Raw genomic sequence first — 27112 nt, 5'->3', positions numbered from 1 at the left:
CTTCATTTACGTACAAGCATCGTCACCTCTAGAGACCTCTAGGGGCATTTTATTGAAGGGGGAATTCGAACCTTTCGAACATTCAATTTTTTTTTAAAACAAGAAAACAGATCTTTTTATTGGTTCATTTCTTTCTATGGGTGATTTCTCTTGAGAGGGTGGTAGTTTCCTCTTTAAAATAGATATAATCATTCTCTGTAACTTTGAGAAGATTCACTGTAAAGGAGAACCTAATAAGCTCCGCGATTTGTAAGGTCCTTCTTTACACACACAAACAGATAGACATCCTGTTACTTTTTTAATGGGCCATCGAAAATAATGAAAAACCTTACATTTTGCTAAGCTGCGCATTGCTTAATATCAAACTGAAGAATTATTTTTCAAATAGTGGGGATGATAGCTATGCTGGTGACTTTGTTGATGACTCTACCAGCCTTGGTTCAATTCAGGCATAAAATAATTATAAATAATAGATTTATTCAAAATAGTATTTTGTTTTTGATCAGTTTCTCAAAAACTAAATCTGACCAGTATGTCTGTCTTTCTGTATCTTATCTCAAAGCCATTTCTCACCACTTTGCTATCTCTTGTTTTCTGGACTGGAACGAGCAAAATTAATACCTAATTCAGGTTTCAGAAAGTGATTTTTGATATTCTATTTGTGATAGATAATGCTACATTTTTATACCTAACCAACCTAGCCTATCTTTAACCCCCGAAAGGTTTCTTGTATTTTTAACTTGGTGTATTATAAAGGGTTTTCACGGGGCTATAGCACTTACACATCCAGCAAATTTACAGTTGATGTATTTTTGGCAAAATGTTTTCTTCCTTTTTCTCATGCCATAAATACATCCAACACTGGCAAAAATACATCCAATATTTTATACATATGTCAAAAATACATCTGACACTGGCATTTACACATCCATACTTTTCAATTATATGTCATAAATACATCCAACACTGGCAAATATACATCTAGATTAATTTATAAGAATATTTATTTATTTACAAATAATTAGATTTTGTATAGTATGTATAGGTTTTAAATTTTTGCCCTATTTTAGTTACTCTCCCCCTATTTACTTCCCTTTTTCTGAAGATGCTCCTTACAAAACATCAATACATTTGCGCAGGTGGTCAAAATATTGTGGATAAAACCACTCAAGTACAATCTCTGCTATTTAGTTATTTTAGTTATAACAACAAGATGAACAACTTCGAGCTATATTGAAGTATTGTTCTTTATTAGGTTTAGCTTAAAGCATTTTAAGATTTAAATATATCAAGTTATGCTGTACTACATTATAAGTTCTTGGTTTCATTAAATTACATTTCAGTTAAATAGCTAAAGATAAAATAACAGATTTCACTGTTTCAATAAATAAAATACAAACATTTGATAAAATAAATCTTAATTAAAATGTTGTAGTATGACTAAGCCTTGTAAATTTTTTTGAAAAATTCTAAAATAGGGTTGTGAGATTTGGGTAGGGTAAGGTTTAAGAAAGGGATAAATAGTTTGGAAAACATAAAATTTTTATTATGTTCAGAAGAATATATAAAATATTAAAATATAACTCTGCAGTGTATTTTAAACACAAGGATTAATATTCATGCTTATTTTAATTTGATTCAAAATGATGGGGTATTTGAATGTGCCATTCCCCAATTACTCCTTCCAATATTTTTCTCCCATCCCCAATTTTTCTATAAATTCAAACTATCTTAATTCTCTTAATTTAGAAGCTACTCTTTAGTTTACAACTTTATCCATCTTTGTACATAGTTAATTTACTGGTTGATTTACTAACTGTTTATTTGTATTTTAAAAAGATATCATAAAGAACATGTCCTTATAAAAAAAGGCAATTTGACATATATATTATAATTTAAATCTTTACAATGCTTTTTATTTTAACCTGACAAATATACCTATTATAAACTCAAATAATATAAAAGTTATTTTCTTATTATTTTAAAACAAATTTCTATGGATGTATAAATGCCAGTGTTGGATGTATTTATGACATATAATTGAAAACATATGGATGTGTAAATGCCAGTGTCAGATGTGTTTTTGACATATGTATAAAAATATTGGATGTATTTTTGCCAGTGTTGGATGTATTTATGGCATGAGAATCGATTTTACTGTCATTTATACAGTAAAAATTCAGTTTGTCATAAATACATCCATTGCACTGGCGAAAACACATCCACTGTAAATTTGCTGGATGTGTAAATGGCAGTCCCCCGTTTTCACTGCAAATTGATGAGATAGATTTTACATTCATTTAATTATGAGTGAAGGGGGGGGGGGGATTGTTATAAATGATTCTGTTAAATTATTATTATAACAATGAAGGCTATGCTGCTTCCCTCTGGTGGAAATGGAGATGAATCAAAGGTTTGCTTTTGTATTACAGTTTAGTAACTTGATTTTACTTGAGTTTACCACAAACATAACAATCTTTAAGACAATTTAAAGATAATTAACTAATTTTATAGTCAGTCTGTATTACAAAGAAAAAAGAATTATATGATTATTTATCCCTTTTATCTTTATAATTCCAAAGGCAGAATTTAACACAATAAATAGAGATTAATGATAATGTAAATGTAATATTCAGGTTGGAATGCGAAGAATTCCTCCTCTACCCCAGCAACACTTTGTTCTGCTGTGGAAGGCAATATTATTATCATAAAATCTGAGGGATCGGGTAGGAGGGGGAGGGGGGAGTGTGTTATATTGAATTTGATGTTCTCATGCACAGGGATGAGTTACAACCATAATATGTAATTACAGGTTTTGCAAACTATCTACTTATTACAACCCCCAACCCTGGATGTCCTACTTAAACGTCTCAATCAATAATACCTAACAGTATGAAGTTGAGGTGATTCTAATCATCACATCAGTACCATGCTGTTGATAGACTTAAACCGTTGACTCCTCTCAATGTAATCACCCTTTTAATTCCTCAACCAATAAGTTAACAATATTGCTGATCTCAAAGACTTTGTACTCTCTGTTCATGGGCCTGGAGCGTGCCAAGTTCCAGACAGAGGAACAGCAGAAGCTGTACCACAGTGTCAGTCTTGTCGGCACCCTGCTCCTGCAAATTGGTGAGGTGGGCCTCAAGTTTGATAAAAGGTAGCAGCCTCTTATTCTTTCAATTCATGTACACTGTTTTCTGATGTAGCTACTCAAGAAGTTACTAAAGTCGATGTTAGTTATTATTTTTAAATGCAGTTGTCCCCTCCACCCCTCTTTTTTAATTGCGAAGATCACGTCAAGTATGTAATTATATTCTTTTGTCCGTCTGTAAGAAAAGCTTTGCTAACATTGAATGCCATCATCCAAATTTTAAACTCATGTTTTTTTTTGTATCCAGTAAAAGTTCCACTGATCTGAAGCATTTGAAAATTTCTGAAACAAGTTCTGAAGATATCTCTCCTAGCCTACCTTCAGGTAAATTCATTCATTGATTGATAGATTTATTGATAGACATAGTTGTTAAATAAATATATATCGATCAATTCCTATATCAATATAAAGTAGAAAGGTTTTAATGTCTGTAGCTAGAGATTTCGAAATTGCTGGTCCAAATTGGTTGCACTTTTCAGGTAACCATATCATTAATATCTTTAGGCGGTTTACTTTTAAGCTAATTTCCTGACCTTCACAGCCTTCTCCTAGAGGCTAGGGGCGAAGCAACTAGTAAATAATAAATTGATTGATTTTTATATTGTTTGGTTGCTAAATACATCAGTTTAATGTTTTTAGAAACCTACTTATATTGGTAGGTTGTTTAGAAGATTTATCATTTGAGTCATTAGTTGATTGATTGATAGATTTTTTGATGAATTGATTGAATGATTAATTTATTTTGTAATAAAGGTCATGGAGATGTAATATCAAAAAGTTCTGAACAGCTTGCATCAATACAGGAATGTGCAATTAAGATTATATTAGTTTTTAAAAACATTAACACCTTACCCCAGGGGTGAGAAAATAAGTTTTTTTTTATACACCTTCTATTCAAGAACATGCGTATTAAAGTGCATTTTTGTCAGAAATCTTCGGAAATGGGTGTTATTATCCTTGTTTATAACTTTGGGGAATTTTATCGAATTTGATTATTGGTTCAACAAGTTAAGTGTCTAACGTTTCAACCTCTTATCTTTATCTACAGAAGTGGTAATCATTGGGGATATACATCAATTTATCGGCCATTGTCTTATCCCTTTAGAACCCAGATAATTACACATTCATTGAAGGATCCAAGTGGAGATGCAACAAAAACTTCAACCACTACTACAACTAACTGTGATAATGAAATGCCATGTGATACAACAACAACAGAAAATGAAAATAATAATCTGAAACAATCCACGTCATGTACTGGTGATGATAGTGAAGGAGGGGCGAGAAGGTTGGTTACCTTTTATCATGGAAGGATGGGAGTGGACATTGGGCTGTCGAAATGCTAGCTTTCTTATAAACATATCTGGCCTTAAACTCGAATTGTTAGCAAAAATTATCTGTTTCCAAACTACAGTGTAATCTACAGAAGGGTTAGTTTTGTTTACCTTAACTGGGAGGTAGACATATATAATTAAAGTGTATTGTCTTATCCCTTAAGATCCCTGCTAGGGCATCTCTGCATACAACCAAAGAAAATCTTTTAATTTTTTAAACTTATAAAATCGGATTGAATTAAAGGAAACTTGCATTAATATTATTGAAGAGGATGCCATTGTTTTAACACACTTGTTTTAGAAAAAGTCGAGGGGCGGAGTATGAAGAAAATTGGGCTATAACGTTTGAACAGTTTCTGGCCAGTATTCTGACAGAACCTCCACTCGTGGAGTTTTTCTCAAAAGAGAATTCTATACAGGTTAGTTTTATGTCAAGGAAGAGGGGGGGGGGTATTGATCTGGAAATTATACTGGCACCCAAAGTTTTATCAATATGTTTTTTTTATCTATATTTAAAGCTTTGGGTACTTTTATTAAATCTTGATTAACAGTGTTCAAACTTTTTGGTAATTTTACCAACAACTTAAATCTGCATAAAAGAGGAAATTTTGAGATCATTATTGGAGATTTTCACCAATTTGTCGTTCAGATCCCTGGTTATATATCAGCAATACAAAGATAGGACAATAGACGATAAATCTTTCTTATTATTTATTAGTAACGAAGTCACTCCATAATTCACTTTGTCTGTCTGTCCGTAATGCTAGAGGGGAAATGAGATTTTCTCAGTTGCTATTTAAAATGGTCGGCTAATTTTTTGACAAATAAAAACATTTGCTCTATAACTCACTTTGTACTTTTGTCCATCTATGATTTTTTTGTGTTTCGCTATGTATGGATGTTGACATCCTTGTTTTCTTAGGAACCCCTAGAGGAATATAGCAGAACAGCCTTCCTGAAATCCGAGCCAAAACAGCAAGTTGATCAAGTTGCAAATTCTGTTTTCTACATTTGAATTAAGTTCTAGGTTCATTCATTTCTGCACACATTACCGATTAAGCGGAACCGCAAATTTCAACACCAAGTAAACTGACTATAATTCTTTTTTATGTTGCTATTACCATCACACACTCCCTTTATTAATTTGCTATTCTTTTTTTTATCGCGTATGAAACATTTTGCGAATATGATAATATGCGGAATGAATGTACATTGTACACCCTTTTAAGCACTTAAATTGTCCAAAGCTACCAACATAAAAAAACACAATTAAAAAATACATTTTATAATAAATTTTGATATGGTAATTTAAAAAGGGACTATTATATTATATTTCTTTTAACTATAAATTAATCCAATGAATTGTATTATTTTTGCACTTTAAAACACTAAAAAGACAGGAATGATTATTTGCAATCAGTAGCGTGCAAATGGTTTGCCAGCAGGGTGTGCAAAGTATAACTGAAAATTTGAATACTCTTTTGAAACAAAAAGTTTGGGGGCGTAAATGGGTTTGTGCTTTAGGGGGGTGTATTTTACAGGCAACATTATTAGGTTGTTATTTTATTGTAAGAGGGGTTGGTGAGTCTTAGGGTGTTTTAATATTAGAAAATAAACAATGTGTGCCTATTGGTCCAATTTGGGGATTGGTCATATAAACTCACTTTATATGTAGAGAAGCTTTGCTATCATTAAAAGGTTACACAAGCACGTTATTTAATGAAGAAAGGGAGCACCTAAAGTTAATGTATTTATTTATAGATAGTAAGTACCTACCTAGTTTAAGAAGAAAAAAAAAAAATTTGAAATTAAGGAGATTTAAAATTATAAGAGTTCCCTCCATCCTTTCCGCAAGTTAAAAATAATCATTTTAAAGACAAAATGTATTAGTGTTTTAAATGTTTCTTTATATGAAATATCCATTCCCATATAAACGACCCCTTAAATAGTGGATGTAAATATGCATTCCCATATAAACGACCCCTTAAATAGTGGATGTAAATATGCATTCCCATATAAACGACCCCTTAAATAGTGGATGTAAATATTTATTTATTTCCCCGGTATGATCATTTATATCCCTGGTATCATTTAGAAGATTTTTAATTTTTTTTTTGGAAGATTTTAGAATTTTTATTAATTACTAAAAGAAAGAAAAATAATACCAGGGAGATAAATTAAATTTAAAAACCAAAATTAAACCACATTTTAGCATAAAAATGAGTTTTTGTTTAAATGAGAATGATATTCCTAAACAAAAAACTGGATAGGAATACCCCATTCCCTTTTTTCTTTTATCAAAATAAATAATAATTTTACCAAATTTAGGTACTAACCAAAAAATTATGTTATTAATCACAAAATGAGTATTTTTAAGTTATTAATTTATGCATAAAATGTATTTATTTATATCCAATGATAGTTTAATGGTATTGTTTTAATGTAGAAAAGAAATTAATCAATTATATGATCTGCTTTTTATTAAAAATTTCTGGAAATTTTTGAATTTGACAAAATGATATATTGTACTTTATATTTTCATATTTATAGAATATTATAAAATATTTATTATGATTAGTTAAGTGTATGGTTTTTTTTAAGATTTGTGATTTTTTGCCAAAAAGTGGATTTTAGATGATTGGCTTCTGAAGAAATGTGTCAAAAAGTATGGTTACAAACGAGCAAGTCCAAGAGGGGAGTGGGGAACCCAAAGGAGTGTTGACTCCTCCAACCCCCACACCCCCCCCCAAAAAAAAACTTTGAAAATCCTCATTTTACTCCCCACCCCATTCCTCCCAAATTAAAATTTACTTTCTGGTAGCCAATCACTTAAATTCCTGATAAAATTATGTGATGCTCAAATGATTATATTTGTGATTTTTCTTCATGACATTTTAATTAAAATTTTTCATTATTTTGGTACTCTATTCTATGTATAACCCTGCTTTCAAAATTCTTAGATATTTAAAAAAAAAAGACTGTTAAAGATAGGAGAACAAAACAAATTCTTCTTTTTTTGGCGGTATATTTTCATTTTGTATTTTATGCATTTTTACCTATATGATTTCAGCTTTTATTCTAAATTCTATTTAAAAAGTTTTTATAAAAGATATTATATTTTTAACGGGAATAGAAATACCATAATAATTCAATTTATTTAATTTTATAAAAAAAAGTATTATAGAATTATTATAAAAGATTGTATATTTTGATTACCTATTGAAAATGAATTTATATGTATTTTCAGATTAAAATATGAGGTGACAAAAAATGTACCAAAATATCTTTAAAACGGCGGGAAATATCTTAGAAAATATGAATTTACACAGAAATTAGATTGGGGCAGAATAAGATGGAAGTTGAAAATGATTTTCAGGTAGTAAGTCTTTCATTATTCATAGATCAATTTAATAGAACTTTTTTGCTCTGAAGAACTATAGTTCTTGTAGTAAGTATCTTTTTTCTCTAAATCTGATGATTGGTCGGTACTAATTTGTATAAATTATCACAGGGGTGTATAGTCTGCACAAGATTTTTTTTTTCCCCCGGCTACAAAATTTTTTTTATTTTTTCCCCCTCAGTTTTTTCCCATCAAGTAGGGGGGAAAATGGAAAAATATTTAAAGAACTCTTTATCTTATCCCTCCTACCACACATTTTTTTAGTTTTTTTTCACCAAGGAGGAGGGGGAAATGGAAAAAATGTTTTCAGTTTTCTTAATTTTTACATTTTTTTTCCCTCCAACCACTTATTTTTATTTCCCCCCCCCCTGAGCCGGGGATCCCATGTAGAATATACACCCCTGAATTATCATCAAATCAAAAAAATTAACTTAGCAATCAAAGAAAATTTAATGTATTAATTATAACACAAGGAAGTACGATGTCTGTCCACTTGTCCATTTAGGTCTTGCTAACCGCTGCAAGAGTTAATGTTAATAAATATAACTACGGGTCTTTTGATCGTTTTAGGATATTTTCCTGTGGAGGGGAACGCCCTCACCCCGTAAAAAACGCATGAAATCTTTATAGAGAGTAAGTAATAAAATGCCGTTTCTCGCGTTCATACGAAATGTTGGAAGGGTGACGCAAATTTCATTTCTCAGTTTCCGCTATTTGATTTACTTATTTTTCTCTATAAGATAAAAGCTATACGTGCAAGATTATTTAATTCTCTATAATAGGTATAAAGATAAAGTTTTCTCAAATCGCGAAAACTGAGATCTGAAATGTGCGTCATCCTTCCAACACAGCGTATGACCGCATGTTTTTACATGTGTTTAGGATAATGCTGGCGTATTCAGAGCCTTGCCTCAGGCGGCCATCAGAAGAATACTATATTTTCTATCCAACAAGGATAAGAAGAAAATGAGGCGACTCTCCTCGTGGTAAGTTAACTTTTCCTATTTTATAAGTAGTAGGTATAAAGTTTTTGTTGTGTTGTCTTATGATAAATTCACTGGAGTGAAAAAAAAAGTTTTTTGTTCGAATCATTTGATTTAAATATATTCGGTGAAAATCTATTCGGTCTAAATGACAAAAAGCTAACCTTTAAATTCTCAAGAATTTATTTTTAATGACCACTGAATTGATTGAGTTCTTCATTTTATGGAAGCTTCTCATAGGTACTGGATATTGATAACTTTATAATAGACTATTATTATATCTTAGATTTAAGTAAGAGATGTATAAATATTAGGGTTGGCAATCCGGAATCCGCCCAATTTTTGGGCCAATTTTGGAATCCGAATTCGGATCCGAAATCCGTTTTTTTAATAGTGGATTCCGGATTCTTAAATGGTAGGCTAAAATTAGTGTCATGAGTTTTTTATTTCAACTCCCTCTTTTTGAAGGCAAAGATCACCCCCCCCCCCCCCCATCCACCCCCCTCTCTTTCCACATAAACCACGGAGTTGAGAGATCAGCTGGTAACGCAGAGCTCTCATTGTCCAGCCAACGATTACGTGATGAGCTTGTAATTCACTCACCGTCAACTAAGCCGTCTAATTGGCTGTACAGTGGTCACATGACATCAAAATATATTTATTTTCATTTCACAGCTTTACATGCTTCATTTATTTTTTTTTAAAAGCCTTATAAAATACTGCTAGAATCCGGAATCCGTCAAAAAATAAGAATCCGGAATCCGCCACTCTTGTTTGACAGATTCTTTTAAGAATCCGGAATCCGAATCTAGGCCAAAAATTCGACGGATTGCCATCACTAATAAATATAGGATATTTCATACTCTTTTTTGAATACAGAGCCTCTAGATGCTAAATCTAATGCCATTTTAAATAATATTCATATTATTTATTAACATTTCTCTAAATCAGGTATTTTGAGAACATATCACTGGAGCTGAAATCTTTATTTGGAACTTACTACATTTTTCAAATTGGATATCCATCACAAACAAAAGATTTTGATGTACTAGCAATACTGGAAAATGCTGTAGAAAGACCTTATGGACCTATACTTAGGAACACATTTTTAGACAATCAATATTACACAGCTTTAAGAATTCGTTATAATTGATGGGGGGGGGGGGGGGGGGACATTAAACTGTAAATTACACTAGTGCCCAAAGTTTTAAAACTACTCAATCTCATTCCTAAAAAATTGTGAATTTTGATAAGATGGTCCTAAACTAGTATTGTTTAAATTTTTCAACCAATAATTTAGTCTGAGGAATGAATAACATTGTTTAGGGATTTATACCTATTTATCGTATGTATATTGTCCTATCCATTTAACTATTTTACATATTCCCAAATAGGTGAAAGATTTTAAAAAAAATGGTTTGGTTTCTAAATAAATACGCACATAATACATTTCACAATATTTATTAGGTAGTTATGTTTTAACTGCTATATAACCAAACATGGAAACTAATTAGGACACAAGGTTTGAATTCTTTATTTAGAATGTAATAACCAATATAAAATATTGTTTTTGAAAATGTGTTTTGTAGATTAAACCTGAGTTTTAATGTAAATGCAGAGGTTAACCTAATTAAAGAAATATTATGGAAGTATAAAGACAATATTTGTTCCCTTAGTCTTCCCATTAAACAGGCAAATAAAGATTTAAGACGATGGTCAATGAATATGAAATAGGGAAGTTTTTGAACATGCCTTTAGTAATGGATGTTGAATAGGTATATTATGGATATTATGACAGGGAAAAAATTTTCGTCAATTTAGGTTGCTAACTCGTTTATTGGACAGTTCGTTCATCCGGTAGGAGGGGAGGGGATGAGTTAAAGGAGGTGGATGGGGGTTATCGTTATTTTAGCTCGCTGCGAGTTTCATTAAGGAAGTACGATCCAATTAATAATATATTCATGCCTCTAGCTTGTATTTTTATTTTTTGTTGAACTTTCTCTCTGTTTCTTCTAAATTATGCTTGTTTCTATCTTTAATTATATCTACCAGTCGCAATAGTTCTTATAACTTGAACTTACCATTTCTAACGGCCTTGCCACTATTGAACTTAGTCGTCCTTGTTTCAGCTTTTGGTAATAATATGACCATTGACTTAAATATTTATTCTTGTCAAAAGGTTAGTTTGTTTACATGCTTGTTACAAGTGGACTGGAAGTTTTCAAACCTGGAAAGATTCGACATGAACTATGTGCATGCCAACAGTGAGGTCTTTGTGTATGATTGGTATATGCCAGGAATGGATGTAGATTGTGACAGGGGAAATTGTTTTTGTCAATTTAGCCTGCTAACAAGGAACTCGTTTATTGTTCAGTTTGTTATCACAGTAAGAGGGGATGGGGTGAAGGTAAAGCTACAAGTTTCACTTTATTAGAAAACATGAAAATCTGGTGTAAGATCCATGTCATAATATATATCCATTATGCCAGGCAGAAAAGAAATACAGAATCAGGAAAGAGAAGAGAAGAAGGTTAACAACATAAATCTTCTTCTTGGGTTATTATCAATCTATGCACATCAGCTGGAACACTTTGGAGTCGTTAATTTAGAATTGCCAGAGAGCATTAATCTAAAAGTGCCCTACATGTCCAATGTAAGATCTTTAAAACTTCACAAGGTTAATAATATATGTGCCAAGACCCTGATTATGTCAACTACAAGAAAACAGATAACAGATCTTGTCTTTGAAGGCAGGGATACAGAGATAGGACAATAGAGATAAATTTCAATATCTTATCAAATTATTTAGACTTGACTATTGCAACTTTTATTATTTCATCTTTAATATTTTAATCTTTTAATGTCAAGCCATTTTTGATGTTATCTTATTTATATACTAGAAGGTACCTACTGTAAAAAACACTGGATAACCAAAGATTTGAGACCCCGCTATCTTATTATTTGTTGACTGTAAACATTAGATATTTTTTTTTAATTGTGATCGTTCAGGTCCAAACTTTTCAACTAATAATTTTGATCTACAGGAGTGGTAATTTTGTTTATCGTCATTGGGGATGTATATTAATTTTATTTACTTTATTTATTTTAATTTATTTCTTATACCTAACTTAAGATCCCTAGTTGGAACCACATTTAACTAATAATTGTCAAACCCCTGTATCCTGCTATGAAGGTGTCCAACCCCTGTATCCCTATGAAGGTGTAGTGATGCCAGCTGTTGACAATGAACAAGTCCTAGTTATGGATCAAGATTATCTCAAGTTGCCAAATCTACAAAGACTCTCAATGAGAAGAATATTAGGAGCTTCTTTGTCAATGATTGAAAGTTGCAGAGAAACTCTTACTGAATTAAAAATTGATAATGTTAATCTAAGAAACTTCAAGCTACAAAATAATTTCAAGTTCAACAAGATGCTGAAACTTCAGTTGAATAACTGCATTGATACGAATTCAGACAATATCTTTGGCTTAATAAATGCGGTTAAAGAAACTGTCACCCTGTTAAGCATTTGTAATATTGTCTTAGATAATGAAAGGATAGACGATTTTGAGAAATTCCCATGTCTAACTAACCTAACTCTGTGCAAAATAAATACATCTGCTGTTCTTCCTTTAATAAAACTTGGAATCAAAACTCTGACAAAGTTAACAATTCTTGAAATTGATTTCACATACATTGAAATAAATGATTCTGATGTCAAGATTCCCAGCTTGAAATCTTTGTTTCTGGGGAAAATTAATGGTACAGCTGCTGTTAAGTTTATAAAACCCAATGAAGATACACTAACTGAACTTATGATTGCTGGAGTTGACTTTGGCTATATTGTCTCAGAATTAAATGAAATAAAGATGCCTAAACTAGCTGCTCTTGATCTTGTTGGGATATTTGGTTCTGCAGCCCTAGCCTTGATAAGATCAGGCTATGATACTCTTACTGACCTAAAGATTCAAAATTTTCAATTTGATATCTTGGAAATGACTGGCTTGAAAATTCCAAACCTTGAAAACCTTGATTTTAGCAGGATTCATCACAATGCTGCTTTGTCTTTCCTGAAGGCAAGTGGAGATTATCTAGAATCTGTGATCATTGATGGCAGACATGCTACTGAAGTTGAAATCTATAATCTTAAACTGGAAGGTTTAATTATTCTTCAACCTCTAATAGATGCTCTAATAGCAAAGAGAAATTTAAAAACTGAAATATTCTAACCTATTCAAATGCATTTATTTATGTTTCAGATTTAAAAATGTGATTTCAAATTTATTTTGTTTGTCAATAGCTTTGGATGGGGTGCTGTTCAGGTGAGAAGTTCAAACATTACTTCATTTTTTGCTTATTGGTTATCTGGGGTTGGGTTATGAGAGATTATACGTTGTTTTCTTTTAAATTATTATTTTTGACTGATAAAAAAAATAAGGCATGATTGATTATTCTCAAAAAAAATTGATTATTAACAAAATTAGGGGGGAGTAGTTTTTCTTTTGTTTGTTAAATACTTTAGGTTAGGTTATATTGGTTACAAGGTACCTATATCACTTGGGTTAGGACACCGCAGTGATTAAGTTTTAAAAATATTTATTTTAATTTATTAATGTGGGGGGTTGGGGAGGTTATCAGTGCTCAACAGGCCCTTTTTGTGAAAGCACCCAAAATAAAAATTTATTTCAGGATGGTCAGCAGTGGTACAAAATACACACTTTACACCTTGTGGAGCACTGGCTTATTCTTCCTTTCCATCTACATATTCACCACAGGCAAACATGCTGCAGCTTTAATTTTGATCAAAGTTTTCTAAGATGCCCTTTTGTTCTTCCAAAAGTTCCATTCCTTTTAGAAAGGTAATGATGGAAGGGAGGAAGGGTTGTCGAATTGGGCACTTTTTTTGATATTGGGCGGCCCAATTGCCCTAAAGGGTTTTGGGCGCCCAAGAGTGGTTTTGGGCACCCTTTTTGGGCAAATGTCGTAAAAAGCATATAAAAAGGATATAAAATAGCCTAAAACCATACCTAGACTTATTATTAGAAATAAAATAGCCTAAAACCATCTCAGGACCTATAAAAGCTCCACTGGAAAGGAGAACCATATCGGTTCAGCAGTTAGCGAAATCCTTCTCTAGATACAAAAAAGCTTACCTACTTATTTATTTAGTTAACTAGCGGCTATGGCCCTAGAGGCCTCTAGGGGCACTTGAGGAGGGGAGAGTCAAATTTGATAATCCAATTAATATATTAGATTTGAAAAGAAAAAGTAAAAAAAATTGAGGGGGGGAATAATTTTTTTTTTTTTTGGGGGGGGGGTTTCCTCCCCACATTTTTATTTTTAGTTTAAAAAAAAAATTTTTAAAAGTTTTTGGGGGAGTGTAACTTTTTTTCTAGGGGTGATTTCTCTTAGGAGGGTGGTGGTACCCTCCCCCAAAATAGTTATAAACCTTTCCAGAACCTATGAGAAGCTACCCTGTTAAGTAGAACCCGATCGGTTCAGCGGTTAGCGAGATCCTTCGGTACAAACAAACAGACACACATCCTGTTACTTTAGTATAAGGACTAGCGGCTACGCCCCCTAGAGGCCTCTAGGGGCACTTGAGGAGGAGAGAGTCGAACTTAATAATTAAATTTCTTATTTTATATTTTAAAAAAAAAGTAAAAAAAAAAATTTTTTTTTTTGGGGGGGGGGTTCCCCCCCTCATTTTTAGTTTTAGTTTAAAAAAATGAAGAAAAAAAAATTTGGGGGGGGGGGATTTTTCATTTTTTGGGGGGGTTGTGGGTGTCCCACTTCCCAAGAAAATAGTTATAAACCTTCCCAGGACCTATGAGAAGCTACCCTGTTAAGGAGAACCCGATCGGTTCAGCGGTTAGCGAGATCCTTCGGTACAAACACACAGACATCCTGTTACTTTAGTATAAGGATATCACCCAAAAAATAGGGCCGCCCCCCCCCCTCTTTTTTAACCCTCTCCCCTTTTTCTCTCCTTCTAAAAGGGGGGTGCCCAAAACTGCCCAAAAGTACCTTATATTGGGCAGCCCAAAACCGCCCGCCCAAAACTGCCCGCCCAAAATGACAACCCTGAAGGGAGGGGAAAGAAAGAAAATTCTATAAAGTCTTACTAAAATCTTTACCTAGTAATAAAGTCATTTGATTATTGATTATTTTAAACATGCTTTCTCAATTGTTGGGTCATAAACTTTATTACTTGAAATAAATTGGTTGTTCCAAACTATCAGGCTATCCTTCCTAATCAATCATTTTTAATCTGGAGAAGGAGCAACATCATTGGGGAATGGGATGTAAATAACATTTCCTCCACGAAATTTATGGGTTTTTTTGGATAAGAGTTTGGGGAAAAGAAATATTATAGTCTAGTCCCTTTCTCTGGTGGACTTTTGTATCAAAGAAGCCTAGCGAATGCATGTTTGACCACAGGGTTCCTTCTTCAGCGCCAGGTGCTGCCAAACCAAACCAAGTGTGATGACGTCAGATGTGTCCAGGGATGCCAACACATTTAAGACTTTCTATTTGTTACAGAAGCTTTACTACAAGCCAATTGAATAATGTTGGTCAGTCTTTTTAAAACAGCTTTTAAAAGAAAATATATTTTTAATGAATATTTTGTATTTATTTAATACCTAACCACATTAGTTGATAAAAAGATAGTATTAGGTTATTGGAGTCCCCTAAAGCTTAATCATTTGCATGTATGTCATTTATTCTTGTGTTGTGCAGCCTCCAGCAGTCTACAGCAAAGCAATTATACTTCTAGTCGATGCCCTTAGGAAATTATGCATTAAATTAACAAAGTCATGTGACCTTTTGACGTCGCATTGACAAACAGACATTGAAGATTTTTAGAATAGGTTTGATGTCAGGATGAGTATAAAAACAATTATGCTCTTTTTTAATCATTCTGTGTTTTGAAAGTTTATCTTTTATTTTTTTTTTAAAATACTGAGAAGTATTTTTTTTATCATAGAAAAATACAATTTACGCAGAAATTGCTTTTAAGTCATATTTAAAAAAGGTTCTCTCAAAATATTACTTAGGTACCTATCTACCTAAATAATTTCTTTCATCATTGAACTAGTCAAAAGCTTACTTAGTGTTTTTAATATAAAAACTTTTTTTAAAAGTATCTCGTATAAAAAATTTAACAATGTATAAATATACTTAGATATGATTTTTGTGTATGGAATTCTAGCCATCCATCATCCAGTTATCATCAAAAGAAACTAAAGGAATTCAGTTTAAATAATACTTATTAAAAGAACTTAAAAAACAAAAATACCAAGGACAATTATGCCCTTGACAAGCACAGCAATGCATAATGATAAATGAAGAAAATCTTTCAAATTTGTCAAATATTATTTTTAAAGACCTCAAATAATAACAAAGTGTGCAAATATATTATCGCAATTTTTTTTATAAAAACTTTCAACATCCGACTAACGAAGAAAAAAAAATAATCTCCCCAAAATATTTAATGATGTTTTGTCCGTAACGCTAAAGCACACCTCTTCAGACTAGTACATATGAACACATAAAAAAGCAAACGAGTATTTAAACTTTATTTACCCCAGAATAAAACCGGGAAGGTTGGAAAAATATTAGCAGAGCCCAACAGTACAAATGTACAGAAAAGTACACAGTTGTTTAGGAACCAACTTCCTGCAATACACAAATATTCCCAGGTAGTTTTTTTGTAACGCAGCTAATCTATAAGGAACCGTTTCTGTCCCTCAGTTCTTTTTTCGGCATTAAAATTATAAAATTAATACCTCAGGGCTAACAAAACTGGCTATAATCTTATAATTTTTCTAACGCTGACTTTAATACGATGCGATAATAACCAATTTCTTACTTTAAGGTTGACCCCAAAACTGGAACAAGGCATGGAAAACTGTACAAATTTCTGGCTGACCCACCAACAACGACTATGCAAAGACTCAAGGAATTAATAATCATTAAAAAAAACCTTTGACTTCTGTTTGTCTTAAAGAGTGTTTAACAATAATGTGTTAAATATACTATTTAGATATTTAGGTAATCGTCGAATTTTTCAAAAGTCAGAATACTTCCTGTCTCATTTTTAGATGTTAATATTTTTTTATGTCAGTTTGTGTTTTTGCAATTGTGTCGCTAATAATGTAGTTTATGTGCAAAATGAGAGTTTTGTCAGAGAGAGTTTACTAATAGACATTAATTTTCTTGTATACTTATCCGAAATCTTAATGGACAAACCTATACTTCAATTTATTATCGGATTGGATATTGAACTATAAATAATTTAACTCCCAAAGTTGTAGAAGCTGGTAAATGTTAGATAAAAGAAGGGTTGTAAATTATCTGTATAAATTGGATTTTTAAAATGATTATTACTTTGTCATACAGGGCTTAACCACTGGCAGTTTACCAACCTTCATAGATGTTTCTGCCAATTTTGCCTCATACCAGATACAAGAGGATAATTTTATCAGCCAACTTATTACAAATAATAAAACTGTTTACTTCTCAGGTGATTTAGGAATTATAGCAATAATATAGCGTAGCAATAACACGAAAAAAGCATTTTTCTATATAATATTCTAATTTTTTAATCTCCTATTTTAGTACATAACAATAAACTTTACTTATTTCTAACCCATGATCGGTTTTTTTTAATGTAAATGGAAATTAAGCATGAGTCGTTTTTATCCAATTTTCAAAGATTTCACTTATATGTTATCTCTCCATTTTACCTTAAGATATAACTAACCACTGTAACCACAATTTTTTTATATGAATTGCTTAAAGCTCTCAAATTTCAGAAGTTAAGCTTAGGGATGGTTTTATGATATTTTTTGTAAGGCTAAAATAATAGTTAATAATTTAAGGTGATGATACCTGGACAAGCCTGTATCCTGACAGCTTCTCCAAGTCTGACCCACAGCCCTCCTTCGACGTGTGGGACCTCGACAGTGTGGACACAGCCGTCACTAAGTTTCTATACAAGGAGCTCAACTCAGAATGGGATTTAATGATAGGTAAGGTCGATATCTGTCTGTCCTTCTATTAGAGTAAAACACTAGAGGGGGAAGGGGTTAAATAACTGTATGTCCTCATCCCAAGGCCCTTGTGCCGACTCTCAATTTTGTCTTTGATAATCAACTAATACTGTCGGAAATATTAACACAGTTAAGTAGCAGAAAACAATTTGCTAGCAGACGAAAAAGGTCCTTAGAAAAGAGGGGACAGGTAGTTATCTGTATTTGCATATAAATCTATACTAAATATCTAATATCCGTCTGAAGCTTTTTTCCAACCACTGGACTGTTTGAGCACATCTATTAATTTAATAAGTACTAAGTTTTTATGCTATTTTTTGTGTGAAAGATGAATGAAAAACCGAATATCTATTTCATTCAGGCCATTTTCTTGGTGTTGACCACGCAGGCCACAAATTCGGGCCCAACCATCCGGAGATGCAGCGCAAACTTACAGAGATGAACGCTGTTATAGAACATGTTGTAGACAATCTACCCAAAGGAAGGCGCAATTTTTTATTTTATGAGACAAGCTTAAGTTTAAATTTTTTTTTGGACTGGTTTTATCTATATTTTTAATATATGTTTCAATACTGTTTAGTCAATTATCTTCGGGTCAAAAAAAAAGTTATATAAGAATTTTGATATCCCCATTTTAAAACTTTGGTTACCAGTATAATTTACAGTTCAATGTTCCATCCCTGCCTGAGTGTATTCTAGACCCACAGTTGAGGAGACAACAATAAAATGAGTAATTTTCTCATTTGGTATTGGAGATAAAGGGGCTTGATTTTCAGTTTTTTTCTACCTATGTATTCAGAAAACAGACTTGATGGTGGGTTTTTCAATAGGTATTGGGTCTAAATTTTTAAATTGGAATATTGTAAAAAAAAGCATAAAATTGTAACTATTTAAAACCTACAGATACTGTTTTGATGGTATTTGGTGATCATGGCATGACAGACAGCGGAGATCACGGTGGAGATTCTAACAACGGTACGTGTACACTAACAGTGTCTATAATTCAAAGTAACAGGATGTCGGTCTGTCTTTACCAAAGGATCTCTCTCTACCTGCTGAACCAATATGGTTCTTCTTAACAATGAAGCTTCTCATAGGCCCCCCCCCCCCGTGGGATATATTATGAATGTTTTGTGGTAGGGTTCACCACCCCCCTTAAAGGTTTTCTTTTTAAAACAAAACTTGAAAATGTTTGGGGGGACGTCCCCTCCAGTGCCCCTAGAGGCCTCTATATGGATATCCACTAGTTATCTTAAAAATAACCAAAATTCAAACATCATAAAGTAATAACAAAGCTGTTATTTCGTTGGAAAAAAAAGATATTAAAATACACGGACACTAGGTATAATTTCTTTTTTTGTGTTCAATTACTTAAAAGGTTAGATTTACAGCTTTATTATTTTTAGAAATCGAAGCTGGGCTGTTTATTTATGGACGCAAGTTGGGATTCGAACCTGAGAGCTCAAGAAAAGGTAATATGATATCTCTAGAATGAATTTTTATTTTTAGAGAAATTGTGCTGAAATTTGTTTATCGTCCAATGAAAAAAAAAACCCAATGAAATACTTTGTTTCAAAGACATGATTTAGGAAGCTACTCAGCGAGCGGTGTCTCCAAGTCGACCACACAGACAGAAAAAATATCTTATTGTTTATATATAAGAATATGAGTTAGGAAGTTAGTTACTTCTCGGCCCAGCCACGTGTCCATTGTCGACCACAAGACAGACAGACAGATATCCTGTTAATATAATGTCATATTTTAGGAAGTCAAACTGCCGCTGTGTCCCAAGTTGACCTTGTGCCCACCCTCTCACTGCTTCTGGGGCTCCCTATTCCATATTCTAACCTAGGCAGGACTTTATTGATAATTAAATGAGCGAAACAAAATATATTGAAATATTCTGCGTTGGTCTGTTTTTTTAAAATTGCCCTTTAATTGAATTTGACAAAGAAACTAGTTTCTTCTGTTTTTAAATTATTTAAAACCTGTATCATTTTAACTTTAATATCTGATTCGCCTCTAGCTTCCATGTAGGAGTGGGTAATAAATAGCCTAAAACAATTCACTTATATAATTTAACGCTTCCCTTAAAAGCATCACCCTATCAGACCTTAACCATTTTTGAGATCTTAAACTTTAGACAAATAACCTTACTATTTTATATTAGGTTTAAGATTAAAAAAGATCAGCTAAAAAAAATCTACTAAAAGATCAAGTTGAATGTTCATTTAATTATTTAATATCTAATAACAAAGGAATGCTAATTGAGGATATTTTTATACCAACCCAGCTCTTCAAAGATTCAGATGCTAGGCATAGTTTTACATGAGTTTTACAGCAGTTGTTTTGTTTTCTGTAGTGTTCTCAAATACAGGAATGAAATACAGAAATTGGATGTGCCAAAAGCTTTTTAGCATAAGATCCATGGCGGCGTATACAGAGTAGTCAAATGAGTAATGAGTATTTCTTTATATTGATTTTAAAGAGTTTATTTACTTTATCCCATATCTGTAAACATTTATGCACAAAATAAAACTAATTGAAATTTTTTAAGGGGTGGGGGTTGTAAATTTTGGAAATCTAAAATGTCTCTTTAACTCAAGAGACAGACATACACTCTTCAGTCTTCAATCCTCATTTTTAAAAGCGAAGTTTTTCTATAATTAGGGTCGGTCCGTCCGTCCGTCCGTAACGGATAGCTTTTTTCGCTAATTTAGGCATGTTAGAATTGTCCTATTGATTTAAAATTTTGCATGGTGATTCTTGTAGTAGTTAGGTACGATTTAGAAAGCGTAGCAACTCTATAATCATTACCAGAATGTCCGTACGTCCATTTTAAACATGTTGATTTTTTTACTTTCTTAACAACAAATTTTTATGTGATCTAATAATAATCCGATTGATCTGATTTTTGGTATACTGATTCCTGGGACAACAAAGTATAACATTATAAGCGAAGCAACTCTATAATCAAGTCCTAAAAATGTAAGTATGTCCATAAACATTATTCTGTATCAAGCAGTTTTTCAACAATTTTACTTACAATTTTGCTTCGATATTTATACATTTATATTCTGATTATTCAGTTCTGACGCTATGCAAGTGTTAGTGTCCGTTTGTCCTACCGTTTCAGTGCTTCGCTTTTATGGATGTTGTCATCCTTGTTTTTATTAATAAATAAAATATAAAACTGTATTGTAGAACATGTAAAAAACTAATCTAATATCAGATTAAACAGTTATTCAAAAGATGATCTTATCAAGTTTCGAATGTCCTACATCAAATCAAACGTAAATCAGGTAATGAAAGATTTATTCAGTGATCTTAAGGAATAAGACAATGGCCGATTTATTGATGTACAACCCCATTGTTGATTACAATTAGTGGTTGGAGCGTTTGGACACTTTGGGGACTAGTGTAATAAAGAGCCCATTGTCCGTTCTATCTCTGGATTTATTGCTGGTATGGGCTTGACAATTGACTAGATTGAATCAAGCCTAAGCCTAATTTTGCTTAGACAGTTTCTAATTGTTTGATTGAAATGATAAATGTAAGTAAACTTATCCCGAAACAATATGAGTTTGGGGAATTTACTAAGCTATAAAAATGATTAATTTAGTAAAGAAAATGGTACTTAAAGTACAGACATATGAAAGAAAATATTTTTTGGTTTAAAGTTTTTTTGGTTTGATAACATTTTTTCTTATTTTTTCTCAGGTGAACCGGTACCTGGCCTCTTACCTGGCTGCTGGCGGCCACTTTCCAGAGAAAATCGCGGCCAGACTGAAAAAGCTGGCCAGTGAGGTGATAAACCGGCCTGGAGCAATGAGCCCCCACGAGACTATGGTCCTGTATACAAGATGTAAAGAGTTTCTAAAGGTTTGTTCTTTTACTCTTACTTTCCAATGATAGGACAATTGCTTAGGTATATTTTATCCATGCTTCGAAGTTTTTGAGCTATACTTAGTACTATTTTAATTCTTATCTTCCGTTGTCCAATCAATGTATTACAAACAAACCTGTGGGATTGTTCAATCACTGGGGATGGAAGGTTTGGATGTCTCATTTAAAGTTTTTGCTGAAATTTAAGTATTTTTAACATGGTATAATACTTTTAGGCCGCCAAAGAAATGTGCCAGTCAGTTTGGGTCAACTTTGATGACTCAGCCATAACCATCAGCCTCACATTTACCCTACTCCACCTGACCACATTGACCCTACTGTTACTCTGTAAGCCTCCACAGCACCGAGGAGTCTTTTCCACCTTTGTAACAGGGTTCTTGTTGATATACTTGGGAGCTTCTCTGCTGGTTGGATCTTTTTTTGGAGCCTCGCTGGTTATACTTGGAGGTAAGTAAAAATAAAAGAAATAATTCTTAAGGATAATCAAATTTAGTAGTTATATTTTTATTTTTCCATATATTTTAATGGAAGTCAAGAAACTCATTAATTAATTGACTTTGAATTTAAAATCTTTAGTTTTATATTTAATGCTAAAAAGGCTACTTACAAAAATAAGAGTTTAAGTTTCTCTGTTACTTTAAAATGTTGTTTTGTTTTTCTTATTGAGGCAGTGTAGTGTTTCATAATGTGCCATATCCCTAATGCTTTGCTTAATGTTAAGGTTTTAAAACAGCCCATTTACATTTTCAGAAAAGTTCGAAAGCCTTGGAGACTGGCTGCCCAGTTCATCTCAATTGATGGTTGGTCTTGCTGGCCTCGTGTCCCTACTCACCAATGGAATGTGCCTTCTCTGGAAGCTGCGTTACTCTGTGAAAGATGTGTTCCACAGCACCCTGAAGCGCCTGCTGGGCCTGGAGAAATGTGCATCAATGTCCCTGTTTCTACTGATCTCCATCTCTGTTGTGTCCAACTCTTTTGTGATTCATGAGAGCAGTGTGTTGTCCTACTGTCTTGTCACCTTGTTGGTGCTCCACACTTGCTTAAACTCAACGCCGCCAATTGGCAAGCTGATGGTCATTTTGTCCATAGGGTTGATCAGGTTGTCCTGTGTTTACATCAGATGTAGAGAAGAACATGGGCCGGACTGTCCCCTGACACAATTCCACAAGCCTTTGTCCACTCTTGATAATGAATCGAGCTTTTATAGGAATTGGAGATATTTTATAACCCTAGTGGCATTGCTTGTCCTAAGCAGTCTGAACCACATGTGCCTGTCAACTGCTGGTAATCTAAACGGATTGTCATGTTCTGTGCTGGCTGCCAAGTATCTGCCTGGCCTTATTTCAGTCATGATGGCCAGCTACTGGGCTCTGCAGGCTTTTCCTTCACCTCTGGTGTCTAAACTCTTGCCATGGCAGCATAATCTTCTAGCTCATGGAGTCTTTGCTCTGGCTATTCTGGGTGTTATAATACTCCTGCTGGACCCTAGACTCGTGTATGTTGAGGTTCAGCGTAATATACCTGGACGAGGACAAGCCTCCATGCTGTCAGACCCAAATAACATCCCAGGATACTTCAACTACATGAAGACCAACTGGACGTATCACGGGTCACTGAAAGAGCGTCTTGGCCCATCAAAAGCTCTTGGCTATGGTCTCGGGACAGGCTTGTCTGCCCCTGTCCTGTCAATCCTGGTTATGTTCAGCCTTGTAAGCATGCTCATGGTGGGTGATGGCCAATGTCCAGCCGTTCTGGTGCACTTTCTACTTTTACTAGTCATACTCATGCTCTCTGCCCATTCGCGTCTCAAAACTCAGGGCACCCTGACAGCCTCCGCCTCAACAGTGGAGGGACTACTCCATGTTCCCTTTTCCCACATTGTAATATGGACTCTTGTGGATTCTCTCACCTTTTTTACCACTGGCCACCAGGCAGGATTATGTGAATAAGAACATATTTTTGGGGTCAAAATGATACATTATAAATCTAATTAGTATTAATACAATATTTAGAAAATAGCGGCTACGCACCTAGAGGTCTCTTTGTGCACGTAAGGATGGGGGGAGGGAAGTCGAACTTCTCCCCACCCAATTTTAATTTTATTAAGAAATTTTTTTTGGGGGGGGGGTTCATTTTTCAAGGGACGATTTATCTCAGTTACGTTAATAAAATGGGTGAACTGATGATAGTGAAGCCCTAATTTTATTTGATTCATTTTCATATACCTGTTAAAAAAAGGCCACTTTCCCCCACATTCAGTGGTCAGCTGCTTTTGTTGGCTTGGAAGGAACCCAGTTGGCTGGAGAGTCTTATACAGGCATAATGACTATAGATATTGGCCAATTATACCAATTATATTTCGCCCCCCCCCCCAAAAAAAAAAAGTTTGTTACAATAATGAAAATCGTTTAGAATTTTATGTTAAACTTTATATTATAGGGTTATTTATTATTTAAATTGACTTGCATCTATAAAGTTACTAAACTAGAAATCTATAGTTACTATCTAACCAGGACATATCTTGCCAGCAATCCTGGTGGGCTGGAATACATTTTCCAGTGCAGCTTTGTCCACCCTGGCCCTTCCTCTTCTTATACTCGCGCCATTTTCAGGTAATCAGAATTTGTTTCCAGCAAATCTTAATTATTATTAGCAGAAAGGGAGGGACATTGGACTGTTAATTTTCTAGTACCCAAAATTTTATCACGTTTTCTGAAATGTTGGCTTAAAAAATTGCGTACTTTTACTAAATTTTGTTTGGTGTGCTCATTAAGTTTAGTGTCAAAATCTTTTAATAGGTATACAGGAGGGGCAATTTTGTTAATTATTATCGCGGTCGTTATCAATTTTTCATCAATTGTCTAATCCCTTAAGATCCCTGATTATCAACCTAGCGTCTTTTAATCAAATCAAATAATTTTGATAAACCACCTAGAAAGACAAGTAGTGTAATGAAATTAAAACTGTTTTAGGTCATAAAAAAAATTAATATGTTTAAACAGGAACTTTTTTCAAATACTAGGTATTATTATCAACTAGACTTTTTCTTTTTTGTTCTTTTAATCAACTTCTTTTTTAGTTTACCTAATGGTGCCAAAAATGCGCCCTTCCTCTCCAGCAAAAAATCCGCAAAAGAATATACACGAAAACCAGGAAATAGTTATCAATTGTTCATCAACCAACAAATCTGCCAGTGCTACTGCCAATGGGGTTATCATCAACAAAGAAGATGTAGAAATGGATAATAATGAGCTGGAGTTGGATAGAGGAGAGAGTCTTCTGTTTGATTATCCTGAAGAAACTAGGAGAGCCTTTTTTATTCTTGCCATTAAGTTTTTAGTTGCTAAGGTAATACATAATACATATGATTATGCAATATTCATCTATTATTTTAATTGAAAATTCTGTAGGTAATAAATATCTTATTTTTTCTTCCACAAGGTGACTATGCAAAAACGAGTGCAAATAATCTAAGCAAGTCACAATATCAATTAAAGCTTTTTTAGTCTAGACTCTTTAGTAGATTCTGGCTAATATTGCTAAATGTGCAAAAAAAAATATTGTTAGGTATTCTTCCTAATTATGTATAAAATCAAAAAGTCTTACGGGAGTTTCGATGAAATTTCATCAAATGTTTTGTTGAGTTCTAGGTGTCACTAAAAAGAAATGTAAAAAAGGGTTGTCGAAGGTCAAATGTACAGAATTATTAAGATAATGTATTAACTTTAAAAATACCTATTAATTGTGTCTTTACAAAATACCAGCCTTATTGTTAGATTTTCTACATATAACACAAGAGAAGCTTTGGAGTTCAAGATGTAACAAAAATTTATAAGAGAATACCTATTACTTTTATTTAAATCTGGTCAAATTTTTTTATGATTTTCAAAGCAACATAACAACTTATCCATCCTCATATTTTTTTTTTAATTTTAGGGATTCAAAGTGTTCTGCTGTATGTTAGCGGCCGCGGTGCTACGACGACATTTAATGGTCTGGAAAATATTCGCGCCAAAATTTATTTTTGCAGCTGTTGATTTTATGGTAGCCAGTGTTGTACTCATACTCACCAAACTGGTTTTCTTGCGGGTGTTTGGGGTGGTGTCCGCCAGCTTTTTTAGACTGAAGATTTCCTGATTAAGTTTTATTAGTTAGAAAATATGTAAAGTAATTTTTATTGGCGCAGCTGCTCTATAATTAGACAATACTCCATTAAACAACCGTTTATATACATGTGAAAGTGTCATGTCATTTTTAATTTGCGATAGTTTATCACTTTGCCATTAATGACTTAACTGTCATTTTTAGCATTACATTTTCTAAACATGTCTTAAATTTGGAAACTTAAATTTCTTTGCTTAAAAATATTCTTTTTTTATAGCAAATTTATTTTGATTATTATTGCTGCGCTAGTTGTCATCAAAACTGTTATTTATAGTTTAACTTTTTTCACTTTGTTATGAACAGATATAAATTTTTTTTAAAGAACTGATAACTTAAGGTTTACTTGACTGCATGGATAGCAATCCGATTTGGTAGATTTTTCTCAATCTGGTTCGGTTTACTGTTTAATGTCAATAAAAAACTATTTAAGAAGATATTTTGGTGGTCGACAGTCGACACCACTTGGCCTTTAAGTTATTGTCCATTTCCGTACTGAACTAATCCTATTATATAAAGTTGTAAGAATTTATTGTCTCGAAGCAAGATCTCAATACCTATTGAACCGATTTGGTTTTTTATTTTAGATAAACTTCATAAAGAGCCTGTGTTGGTTTAAGGCTATTCTATTTTAAGATTTAGGACTTAGGATGGTTTTAAGAAAGGGGGGGGGGGCGAAAGTGACACTTTTTGAAACCAAAACTAAGAGTCAACAAAGGAACTGAACTAAAAAAAGGGTTACAGGTCTGAGATTTTGCATGGCAGTTGCTTTATAGGGGTACAATATGGAACTGTGAAGAAACGGCGGCGCAACCGCCGAAAACCGCCGTTTCCCGCCGTAATTTTTGTTGCCTTTTCTCGGCGGTTTTCGGCGGTTGCGCCGCCGTTTTTTCACAGTTCCATATTGTACCCCTATAAAGCAACTGCCATGCAAAATGTCAGACCTGTAACACTTTTTTTAGTTGAGTTCCTTTGACTTTTAGTTTTGGTTTCAAAAAGTGTCACTTTCGCCCCCCCCCCCCTTTTTCTAACTCCTTTGGAAAAAATCTAGGCGCTAGGGTTGTAGTTGCTATTTATATATTTTTTAAGAAAGTTAATGCATCTTTTTTTAGTGTAA

General features: G+C 33.2%; 3 protein-coding genes across 3 annotated transcripts in view; all 3 read left to right on the top strand.

The window, feature by feature from the left end:
- LOC145305390 (TBC1 domain family member 9-like) overlaps positions 1–7229 on the top strand; it is a 35865-nt gene extending 28636 nt beyond the window's left edge. Inside the window, exons 26-35 of the mRNA XM_080147008.1 lie at positions 389–449; positions 2372–2413; positions 2637–2693; positions 3024–3160; positions 3402–3478; positions 3908–3959; positions 4290–4442; positions 4790–4907; positions 5411–5516; positions 5718–7229. Of these exons, the coding sequence (XP_080003134.1) occupies positions 389–449; positions 2372–2413; positions 2637–2693; positions 3024–3160; positions 3402–3478; positions 3908–3959; positions 4290–4442; positions 4790–4907; positions 5411–5503 (790 nt within the window). The 3' untranslated portion in view covers positions 5504–5516; positions 5718–7229. The remainder of the gene's footprint in view (positions 1–388; positions 450–2371; positions 2414–2636; positions 2694–3023; positions 3161–3401; positions 3479–3907; positions 3960–4289; positions 4443–4789; positions 4908–5410; positions 5517–5717) is intronic.
- Positions 7230–7729: 500 nt separating this feature from the next.
- On the top strand, positions 7730–13132 carry LOC145305961 (uncharacterized). Its single transcript, XM_080147872.1, has 7 exons — positions 7730–7864; positions 8771–8874; positions 9823–9969; positions 10461–10563; positions 11051–11169; positions 11362–11621; positions 12065–13132. The coding sequence occupies exons 1-7, from the start codon at positions 7841–7843 to the stop codon at positions 13099–13101; spliced, it is 1794 nt and encodes a 597-aa protein (XP_080003998.1). The 5' UTR covers positions 7730–7840; the 3' UTR covers positions 13102–13132.
- Positions 13133–13145: 13 nt separating this feature from the next.
- On the top strand, positions 13146–26231 carry PIG-O (phosphatidylinositol glycan anchor biosynthesis class O). Its single transcript, XM_080147007.1, has 22 exons — positions 13146–13194; positions 13562–13647; positions 15314–15378; positions 15614–15657; positions 16053–16122; positions 16465–16575; positions 16752–16836; positions 17277–17399; positions 17758–17907; positions 18290–18409; positions 18832–18903; positions 19335–19400; positions 19694–19801; positions 20121–20244; positions 21161–21230; positions 21649–21810; positions 22050–22281; positions 22585–23765; positions 24073–24151; positions 24348–24446; positions 24914–25182; positions 25771–26231. Exons 2-22 carry the CDS (start codon positions 13563–13565, stop codon positions 25969–25971), a joined length of 3516 nt encoding a protein of 1171 aa, XP_080003133.1. The 5' UTR covers positions 13146–13194; position 13562; the 3' UTR covers positions 25972–26231.
- The last annotated feature ends 881 nt before the right edge of the window (positions 26232–27112 follow it).

This window comes from Acartia tonsa, chromosome 14, assembly GCF_053477335.1.
Source record: "Acartia tonsa isolate MP-2025a chromosome 14, ASM5347733v1, whole genome shotgun sequence".
NCBI lineage: Eukaryota > Metazoa > Arthropoda > Copepoda > Calanoida > Acartiidae > Acartia > Acartia tonsa.
This window is presented reverse-complemented; position numbering and strand designations above follow the sequence as displayed.

What these genes read in the sequence shown, in the direction of transcription:
- LOC145305961 (XM_080147872.1), top strand. Translation starts at nt 7,841, where the DNA reads ATGGAAGTTGAAAATGATTTTCAG. An exon ending in AAGTTGAAAATGATTTTCAG is followed by an intron (nt 7,865 to 8,770) that starts GTAGTAAGTCTT and finishes ACATGTGTTTAG; the next exon opens with GATAATGCTGGCGTATTCAG. An exon ending in AACAGATCTTGTCTTTGAAG is followed by an intron (nt 11,622 to 12,064) that starts GCAGGGATACAG and finishes CCTGCTATGAAG; the next exon opens with GTGTCCAACCCCTGTATCCC.
- PIG-O (XM_080147007.1), top strand. Translation starts at nt 13,563, where the DNA reads ATGGTCAGCAGTGGTACAAAATACACACTTTACACCTTGTGGAGCACT. An exon ending in TAAAACTGTTTACTTCTCAG is followed by an intron (nt 17,400 to 17,757) that starts GTGATTTAGGAA and finishes TAATAATTTAAG; the next exon opens with GTGATGATACCTGGACAAGC. An exon ending in ACCTGAGAGCTCAAGAAAAG is followed by an intron (nt 19,401 to 19,693) that starts GTAATATGATAT and finishes GTCATATTTTAG; the next exon opens with GAAGTCAAACTGCCGCTGTG.